The sequence below is a fragment of the Pediculus humanus genome, genomic scaffold (genome assembly GCF_000006295.1).
Source record: "Pediculus humanus corporis 1103172108314 genomic scaffold, whole genome shotgun sequence".
Taxonomy (NCBI): Eukaryota; Metazoa; Arthropoda; class Insecta; order Psocodea; family Pediculidae; genus Pediculus; species Pediculus humanus.
In genome coordinates, this window is record NW_002987883.1 from 364,776 (window position 1) to 375,849 (window position 11,074).

At 22.6% G+C, this 11,074-nt stretch overlaps 2 protein-coding genes across 2 annotated transcripts; both read right to left on the reverse strand.

Annotated features, from left to right (window-relative positions):
• Positions 1–197: 197 nt before the first annotated feature.
• Phum_PHUM594540 (ejaculatory bulb-specific protein 3 precursor, putative) lies at positions 198–828 on the reverse strand (the record flags this gene model as incomplete). Its single annotated transcript, XM_002432550.1, has 2 exons — positions 198–394; positions 603–828. 2 exons carry the CDS (start codon positions 826–828, stop codon positions 198–200), a joined length of 423 nt encoding a protein of 140 aa, XP_002432595.1.
• A 3,665-nt stretch (positions 829–4,493) lies between these two features.
• Phum_PHUM594550 (ejaculatory bulb-specific protein 3 precursor, putative) lies at positions 4,494–4,965 on the reverse strand (the record flags this gene model as incomplete). The annotated part of the gene is made up of 2 exons (XM_002432551.1): positions 4,494–4,687; positions 4,776–4,965. 2 exons carry the CDS (start codon positions 4,963–4,965, stop codon positions 4,494–4,496), a joined length of 384 nt encoding a protein of 127 aa, XP_002432596.1.
• Between the last annotated feature and the right edge of the window lie 6,109 nt (positions 4,966–11,074).

Genomic DNA, 11,074 nt, shown 5'->3' on the forward strand with positions numbered 1-11,074 from the left:
TGTGTGTGTACGTGTGTAAAAAGAAGGTTTTTATAAAATAAAGTAAAAAATCTTTTTTTTTTTACTGTAAAATTTTTATTAATTAACCGAAAATAAACATAATAAATTAAAAAATTTTGAAAAAAAAGAAGGAAATTATTTGAAATTTAATAAATAAAATTATTTAGAACGGAGGGATAGCTTGAGTCGTCAACAATTTAAACTTTGATTCCTTTTTTGGCGGCAAAATCGGCGTGTTTGGTTCTGTAGACTTGTTCTGGGTCGTATTTGTCTTCCAAAGCCTTCCAGAGTTCTGGTTTGTTGTTGGAAATGTAGTGAATAACAGTTTCGGCTCCTACTCTTTGTTTTTCACTGCATCCGGCACATTCTTCTTTCAAAGCAACCGGGAGGGATTCTGTAAATTTTCAAATGGTAATTTTTTAGTAAAAGGAATGAATGTTTTTTTTTTCGGAATAGGGATTTCGAGACAATAACTTCGAAATCGAAAAAAAAAGTCGGTGAAAGAGTAAATAAATATAGGAAATTAGCGTTGCGGTTAAGAAATTCTTACATCCCCCCGCAAAAATGTTTGAAAAATAACAAGAAAAATCAAAAAAACTTACTTTTCAATTCGGTACCGTCTGGAGTGCATGGTTTGGTGTCCATCAAACAGTCAAAGTAGTTCTTTAACAATCTTTCGCTTTTCAAAATTTCATCCAAGTTAACATCGTCAAATTTGGTGGTGAATTTAGTCGGTGATCCTGCGCTGCTGACGGAAGCTTTTGTTTCTTCGGCAGAAACGAAAGCGATGGCCAAAGCGGCAAAAACGATAGCAACGATGTATTTCATTTTGTTTTGTTGTAGTGTTTGTATTACCCGAGATAACTGAGCAATGATACCTTTTCGCTGTCTTCCACGGGTTTATATACCTGAAAAAGCCAATAAAAGTCAAAATAAAACGATACGAAATCTAAACATAAGATCAAAAGAAAAATAACCAATTTAAAAAAAAAAAAAACAGTTTTCGAGATATGTGAAAAATAAAAAAAAAAAAATGCAATGAATAAAACCTCTTTTTCTTCTTCCACTTCTTCTTCCTCTTCTCGTCCCTTATCCTCTCGATTATTATAATTTTTTCCTTTTTTCCATTACGTCAATGGAACGACTTAATAACACCGTTCGAAAACACCATCGTAAACCAAATTTATTGAATGTGGAGGATTTCGGATGGGAAAAATAAAAAAAAAGTTGTCAAAGGCAACGAACTTATAATTTTGCTTTTAATAAAAACTTATGTTTAGCTTATGTAATGGTGACAAAAGGCAACAGTAAACATGAGTTTACAGGCGGTCGTTTTTTTTTTTAATGATTCGAAAAGGCAGAAAATTTTTATTAATTTTATTTATTATAATATTTTTTTTTTTATTTGCATGACAACAGTTGCACACATTTTAAAATTATTTGCCTTTTTTTTTTGCTCTCATAAAAAAAAAAAAACGGCGGCTCGTAACAGAAAAAGAAAAAAAAGGCAAGAAAATGTGTAAAAATTTTTTTAACGCTTAATATCGATTCGATTTAACATCAACAACCACAACAACAACAACAACAACAACAACAAAAAACGTTAAGGAGTGGTTCCTTCGGGCAAAATCATACAAATCTCATTAAAAACAAAATAAAAAAAATTTTTTTTTTTTTATTCTAGTCTGGTTTATGTAAACTCAAAAAAAAAAAAAAAAATGATTTGCTGTCGGCAATTTGGATTTAATTTTTATTAAAACCGCAAAAGAACTTGACTTCAGTTTAAAATTAAAATTTAATGTTTTTATTATAAAGATTGATTTTTTGATAAATTTTTTTTTTTGCCATCTTCTCAAATGATGAAATTTTTTTTTTTTTTTTGCAATAATAATAATATTTTTACACATTAAATTAAAAAAAAAATTTTAATCGAATCGTGTTCGTTGTTAATGTAAGTAAAAAAAAAAAAAAAACAATTATTAGAGGTCAATTAAGGTTGTTGACCAGATTCTGAAGCCATTTGAGTTTACATTTGTTGTATATTTAAATCTCAAATTTGCCAATTTTTCCACTAAACTGGATGGAGATTCTGCCACAAAACTCGTTCAATAAATGTCAGTACAACACGACCACATTGTGCCACATACATGCTTTTTTTTTTTTTTTTTTTTTTATAAAAATAAATAAATTTTTTTTATATAAACGTTTTTCGCGGCGGTTTTATTTTTAACTCGATTCAACACCCGCATTAACCCTTATTTTTTAACCTAATTTTATTATTTAAATTTTTATTTTTTCCAAAAATAAAAAATAATAAAGTTTTCCATATTCCTCCTTCTCCCTTTTCATTTCCTACTTTACTTGTATATTTCATGTCTCATTAAATTTTATATTTTATGAGAAATGATGTTAAACAATAAGAAAAACGTTTGTTAATTTTATTCTACTGAAATTTCTTTGTTTTATAACCGAATACAGGGTCAATAGAGTTTGTAGTAGTAGTAGTGTAGTGTTTGTAGTAAACCGCAACTGATTAACACAAAGAAACAAATAAAAATATGAATATAATAATGAAATATAAAAATATGAATATATAATAATGAAATGATAAAAAAAAAAAATTAAAATTCAATTTTCATTCTTTATTTATAAATTTAATTAAATACAATGACTGTGTGTAACTTTAAGCAAACACAGTATGTATTTCAACACACACAAAGTTGAAAAGAATTTTTATTAAAATAAAATAAGTGAAAAAAATTAGTATAGACTTTTTTCAATAGATGTACGTATAACTAATTGCAAATGAAAATTTATAAACTCGTAAATTATTTTTATTTAAAAGTTTATTATTATTATTCCTCATATTATTATTATTAATTCTTTATAATTCCTTATTATTCCTCATAAGCAAATACCTTATTTATAGACACGTGTGTTTGTTTTTTTTTGGAATATTTTTGATTTTTTGTGTGTATTGGTGCATGTATGTTGGTATATATAAGCTTAAATATATGTGTGTTGCGGGTGTACGCGTGTGTGTGTGCGTGTAATTGTGGGTGGTTGAATGACTCTTTGTATATTTTTGGGGCTTTTTGGGTGAATGTGAGTCTGTTTGAGTATTTATGGATTTATGAGAAAGTTTTGTTGGATAAAATAAAATAAGAATTTTTAATATACTTCCAAAATTATTAATTAAATTTATGTAATTTGCTAATTTAATTTATCTGCTCTAAAAATGATTTCGTTAAATTGGCTTCCAGGTTTTTTATCACTATTTTTAGTAATACATAATACAAAAAAAATTTTTCTAGATTTTAACACTTACATTGATTTCATTTCTTTAATTATTAATTAATTTCCGTTTACAAAGTATTAATAAATAATAAAAAGTATTATTATTAATAATTAAGTATGATAATATGATAATACAAAGTATAATTATAGGTAAAATTATGTAATTTTTTTATAAAATTGTTTTTTTTTGCATATGAAAAATAATATTTAGAAGTCAACTATATTTATAGTTGATACTATAATCATTACGTAATTCCACGTGTTTTTATTTATGTAATATATTCGGTAAATACAAATCTTAACTATTAACTACTAATAATAATTATTATAATATAATTAAATTAATTATCAAATAACAATTTTATTTAACGCAAAAATAATTTCAAGGATGTTTTTTTTGCATGACATAAACTTATCGTAAATAGCATAAACTTTTTTTTACAGGTTCGAAACAAACAAAATGTTTGTTGACAAAATACGCATTGACAAAATAAAAAAAAAATATTCAAAGAGTGAAATTCCGTTTAGGTTCGTTTGACCAAATAAAAATAATAAAAAAAAAAAAAATTAGGTTGTTAACGACACGAATACTGATAAAAGAAATACAGTTAGTAATGCCACGTAAAAAATACATTTAAAAAATGAATAATAATAATAATAATAAAATGGAAACTTTTGAGAAATGACAATACTTTAATTTAAAACCTATTGTAAACGTGTTCGTCTTTTGTATTTATTTAAAATATTTTCCATTTTTAAATACAAAAAAAAAAAATTAAAAACGTAAATTTTTTTAGGGAAAATAAATAAATAAAAACAATTATTTTATAATTAATTTTATTTATTAATTAATAATTAAAATTAACGACGCATTTATTAAAAAAAAAAAAAAATTTAAATAATAACGAAAAATTAAAGCAGCAAATATCAATCATAAAAAAAAAGAAAACAGTCTTTCCTACATTATTTTTATCATTATTATTATCATTCCTTTGGTTTGCTTAACGGATCTTTTTTTTTTTCAAAAAAAAAAATTAAAATGAAATGAAAACCGACCGTTACCTAAACGTCAAACATTACAAAAAAAAAAAAAAAACAAAAATTATAACAAACTTTTTAAGAATTAAATAATAAAAAAAAAAAAATGTTTAAACATAATCACGAAGAGGAACATACACGTTTTTGTTTTCATTTGTTTATATTTTACCCAAAAAATTAGGATCCGTTAGCATATCTTTTGACAATTCTCTTTTCGGATCGTATTTATCAAGTAATCCTTCCCACATTTCCGGTTTGTGTTTCATTAAAAATGTGACTGCTTTTTTTATTTTTTTCTTTTGTCTCGGTGTGCATTTTGAACATTTTGTTTCTAACATGTCCGGAAAATAAGCTGTTGAATAACAAAAAAAAAAAAAAACTATTAGTAAGCACGTACAACACACACACACACACACACACGCAACACAAACATTTTTTACCTTTTAATTTGTTGGCTTCTGCTGTACATCTTCCCGTTCCGATCATACATTTATAAGTATTTTTTAAAAGTCTGTTATTATAGAGAACATCATCTAGATTAATGTGTTCGTACCTTGTTGAATAACTCGAGATTGTTAGAGCAAATGCACAAGCGATAAATGCAAAAAAAAATATTAACGTCGTTTTCATTCTTCTTAAAAAAAAAAAAAATTATTTTACCTGAAACGCAAAAAGAAAAATAACTTTAAAGAGAGAGACAGACAGAGAGAGAGAGAGAGAGAAAAAAAAAGAAAATTTAAAGTTTTTTATTAAATATTTTCTTATAAAACCTGTATTCGAATGTTTTTTTTTCTGGTAAAACAACTTGATTTTAAAAATAAATAACCTTTTATTTAATTAAAATAAGTAATGAAAAAAAAAAAAGACACTCGTATTTAATGTTGTGGTTGTTGTTGTTGTTGTTGTTGCAGTATCAGTAGAAAACTACAACAAAAAGCACTAGAAAAAAAATTTTCATGGTGTCGTCGACCCCTCCCCCCCTTTAATTGATTTCAATCAATCGATATTTTATTAATAATTCAATTTATTTATTTATTTATTTAATAAAACCTTCGCATTTAAAAAAAATTTTTTTTTTTTACGTAAAAAAAAAATTAATGAATAATCGTTATTATGGAATTTTTATAAACAACAACAACATCAATTAAAATTACGTCACGAATAACGAAAATTAATTATTTATTATTTTATTATTATTAATAATAAAACAATAAAACGTATCGTTATAATTAAATAAACGATGCTGTCAGTCAATGACCTTTGAACAGTAAATCGATATAAAAATAATAATAATAATAATAATAATTTTTAAAAAAATTTTCCTTCTTTCGGTTTATGGAAAATTAAAAATTATTATAAAAAATTATAATTTATTAAAAAAAAAAAAAAATTATTATCGTTATATTACAAAAAAAATAATACAATAATATAAAAAATTAATTAATCTATTATTATTATTATTATTATTATTATTATTATTATTATTATTTTACCGGGCGTGAGTCAAAGTTTGTTTACGTACGTATTTTTTTTGTTAATAAAAAAAACAAAACAAAATCACACAATTTTATTATACCGTAATAACAAACGAGTTCACACACAAAAAAATTTTAAAGATAATGGTAATAGTAATAATAATAATAATTAATTAACAAACGTCAAACGACAACTACAAACGAAAACAAACAATTTTCAAAAAAAAAATATATATATATATATATATATATATAGTAGGGAGAAGTGAAAGAAGTAAAAAAAAAAAAGTCAACGCCTCAGAAGAAAGTTACAGAAAAAAAAAAAAAAAAAAAGAAGCTACTCATTTTTTTTGAATGAGGTCAAAAATTATTATTAACATTATCATTATTCGTGAATGTTTTTAATATAAATATATTAATAATAATAATAATAAGTAATTTTTTTGTTATATATATATATAATAATCGACTTAATAATAACAAATTATTATTACGTAATTATTGTTAACAATTTTAAATATAGAAAAAAAAAGTTTCGTAGAATTTAATAAATAATAATAATAATAATGATGATGATGTAAAATTTATAGAAACAAATAAAAAACTCATTATTGAATTCGTAATAATAATAATAATAATAATAATAATAATAATAATAATAACTCACTTTTTTTTTTAATACGACACGAAGTAAAATAAAAAAAGAAAAGAATTTTTCTTTTTTTTTTCGGAAAACAAGCGGCAAACGACAAACAAACAAACGAGACGTTATTACCGAACTTTTATCGAAATTTATTCATTTAAAAAAAAACAAAATGGGGAGTAAAAAAAAAGAAAAAAAAAAAAGGGGGAAAAAAAAAGAAAAGAAAGAAAAAGACAAACTACAAACGCATTCAACTCAATACAAACTGATATGAAATTGTTAACATCACCTCCTTTTATACTTAATATAATTAAACCTACTATTATAATTTAATAACCGTTTTCTCTCTCTCTCTCTCTCTTCTCTCTTTCTTTCTCTCTTACTCGTTGTTATCACTTGATTTTTTTTCAGTTAGGAATAATGATGATAATGATAACGATACTTTTTTTTTAAAATAACAATTAATATTTTATTTTTTTACAAATTTACGCGTTCCTTAGATTTACTCGCGCTTATGTGTCCATTGATAAAGAGTTTGTGTAAGTTTAATGTTTAGCTTTCGATCAACGAGGAAAATCCGTTCGTTTTTCCGATTTTCCAAAAAGAAAATCCGTTACTACTATTATTCGATTTGAGTTTATTCGTTGTCGTCGTTTATTAACAAAAGACAAATCTGGATTTTTTTTTTCTTTTTTAATCACACACGTTTTTATAATTAATATAATTAAATTTAATTAATTTATTATTATTATTATTATTAGTATCGGCGACATCAATAAAAATTATTATTATTATTATTTTTAAAAAAATTTTTTTTTCTTTAAACGTAATTTATGTGACGTATTTAGTTCAAATTAAATTTTTTGCTTTTTTCACTTCGTTTTATAAATTATCATCTTATAAAAAAAATTTGTTGTCGTTGTTGTTTGTCGTTGTCGTTCTTAAATTTTCCGTTTGTTTATTTGTTTTAAATTAAAAAAAATATTTTTTACCTGAATTTATTTATTTTTTAAAAACTCAAAGATAACAAACTTTTTCGTTTAATACGATTCTTAATCGTAAATAACAACAAACACACAAACAAAAGTTTTAGTTTCGTTACTAACTCGATGATATAAATAATAATAATGATAATAATAATAATTAAAACTGGAAAAGTTTTCGCAACATAAACAACCGAATGTTTAAAAAAAAAATTAAAAACCTATCGCAACAATTATTGGCAGGAAGTTTTTTTTGTTGTTGTTTGTTGTTTAAAAGGCAAAAGCAGTTTGCCTTCGTGAAATTTTTATTAATTATTATTATCATTAGTTAATTGATAAATATATATATGTATATATATTGATTTTATTTATTTATATTTTTTTTTATGCTTGTTTCATAACTATCGATCAATAAAATTATAATAACCGTTAATAAAATTTTATGGTATTGAAAAGGAAGGGGAAAACGGTTACAATTTTGTGAAAATCAAAATGGCGTCGTACGTTTTTTTTTTTTGTTAAAAATTTAATTATTTAAACGTTTTAAATGTGATTACTGTGGTTGTACTGATGATAATAATAATGATTAATTAATTAAGGGAACGTTGAATTAAAGCCAAATCGAACGATTAAAAAAAAAAAAAAAAGAACATTCTAGTATGAATTATTAATTTGTTTTAATTTTTTCTTTGCGAAAAAATTTTTGCCAAGTAAAAAAAAAAAAAAAAATTTCTTTTGAAATTAACTTTTTAAATATTTTTTGGCGCGATTAAACAAACAAACAAAAAACTTTCTTTCGATGATGATGATGATAATATTCGTGTACGTTTTCCAAAGGGAAATTTTTTTGGTTCACACTCGAGCATCCGAAAAAAAAATAAAAAACTTTTTTTTATTTAATTTACTTTTTCAAGTTTTGTTTGTTTGTTTGTTTGTTTTAAATTTACTCATCGAATTTATGTTGTTGTTTAAATGGTAGACGTTTGTGTTTGTGTTGTAAACGTACAAACGCATACATTAAATTTTTTTTTTTTTAATTACTTTCGACAAGTGTTTCCATCAAAAAAAAAAAAAGTAATAATTATTATAACTGTATTCGGGTAGCTTTCATTGCTATTGGCAAAGTTAAAAAAATTTTTTAAAAATAAATTTATTAAAATTAATTAGGCGCGTTTACAAAAAAAAAAAAAAAGTAAACTAAAAATATAAATTAAAAAAAAATGTCAATACGCACACATATTTTTTTTTTTAATTGGATGAAAATCAAAATTTATTTTTAATTAAAAAAATTGTAATTAATAATAAAATGACGGTGTTTGTTTGTTTTTTTTTTTTAATTTTAAGTTGGTAGCAATGATCGTTAACCGTTTTTCCGTTTGGGGGAAAAAAAAAATTAAAATTCACGTCATTGTTATTCTTACTATTACTCGTCGTAAAAATTTATCAATAAATTTAATTGTTTTTTTTTTAAAAATAAAATCATCGATGACGATTATTCAAATCATGTCGTCGTCGTCGTCGCCATCGTCGTTGCCAACCGTTAAAAAAAAAAATCCGATATTTTAATTACCGATCCGATTAATTATCCCGATTCAAATTCGTTATTTATTATTCGCCATATTTAAAATACTAAAAACAATTTTATTATTATTTTTTTTTTTTGATCATTTAATCCGGGTTAAGATGATTGAATGAATGAATGACTGAATGAATGAATGAATGACTGAATGATTACATTCCAAATTTTTTTAAAAATTAAAATTCAAACAACGCGTACGAAATTGTTTCTCTCTCTCCTTTAAAAATTAATATTTATGCTAAATTCTTTTTTTTTTTTTAATTTTAATTTTATTAAACGTGCTATATATTTATAGCAATTTATAGTCTATAATTTATCACGTTTTAACTATAATTTACACGCTTTAAAAAAAAATTGAAATTAAATATTTTTTTCTGTAATTTTCCACAATTATGTAAGTTTCTTTCCTTTTTTTTTTTTCATTCTTCACTTAATTACAACTATTTCATTTTAATTTTTTAATGGAAAAATTATAATAATAATAAAAATACCATGGAATAAAACTTATTATTATTATTATCATTATTATCATTATTATTTTTTAAAATTAACATAAGCGTTTTAAAGTAAAAAAAAATTTAAATATTCCATAACATTTTTTCCTTTTTTTTTTTTTTTTAAACTGGAAAATTATTCTTATTATTTTTTTTTCCCCATTTGAAATTTTCATTTATCGTTGGAAAATCGATACCTGTGATAATAATGATAATATTAAATAAGGAATTCAGAAAGTTATGTTTTTATGTTGTTATGTATGTTTACGTTGTTATTATGTTTTTTATTTTTACGATTTGAGCTTTAAAACGAAAAATTTCACTTTCGAATTACACGACGATTGTGTTTTGATAAAAAAAAATTCAAGTTAATCAAGCTTTTCATGACATTTAAATATATATTACCGAACGTTAATAATAATAATAATAATAATTCATGATGAGAAACGAAAAGAAAAAAGAAAAAATTTATTTTATTTTATTTTATGTATCAGTTTTCACGGTATCTTTCCATCTTCTCTCTCTCTCTCTCTCTCTTCGCAAAAAAATTTTTTTTTTTTTTACACAAACCGAGTTTTATTATTATTATTATTATTTAAACGACGTTTAGTGTAGTTAGTAGGCTCCACATGTTAAAAAAAGTCTTTATAAATGAATAATTTTTTTATTTTAAGGTAAAATGGCAAGAAAATTTCTTTTAAAAAAAAACCGTTAAAACGGTGGATTATAATTTAAAAAAAAAAAAATTCGTGATGAAATTTTTTTAATAAGAAAATTATATAATTAAATAAAAAAGAAAAATTTTTTTTTGGGTGAATAAAAACATTAATTTTTTTTATTTTTTAAAAGTAATAAATAAGTCGTCCCTGACACATGATGGGAAATTTTATTTTATTTTTTTTTTGGGACTCTAACCGATTTATTTAATACGATAATATAAAAAAGGATGAAAAAAGGCAAACAACAATTATTAAAGGTTATTAGAAAGTCGTTTTTCTTTTTTTTTTCGCAAACTTTTACTTTTAAACCCTCGCAAAAAAATGGAAAATGGTAACGATAAATTCAAATAAATTTAGTAATACCTAAAAAAAAAATAATAATAATAATGAATTGTTTATTAAATATTTCCAATCCATTTCGTTTGATTATTTACAAATAGAAAAGAATAGTACCTGTTTTAATATTATTATTATTAACCTATTAATCGATAATTTTTTTTTTTTTTTCGATTTAATCGATTATATTACCTAAAAACCTACATTTTTCAATGTCAAATTTTAAAATTTTTTTGTTTTATTTTATGTATATAAAAAAAAAAATGATTGAAAGTGTATAACAAAAAGAAAAGAAAGAAAATGTCGACGACTTGAATGAAAACAAACTAAAAACAAAAAAATTATTTATTATTATTTATTGTTTATAAACAATTAATACACAATAAAAGTAACTATCTTTTCTCACCGGGTAAAATACCCATACATAATTAATAAATAAAAAAAACAAATTATTATTATTATTAAGCAACCTAATCAAAAACTTGATATTTATTCTTGTGTAACAACATA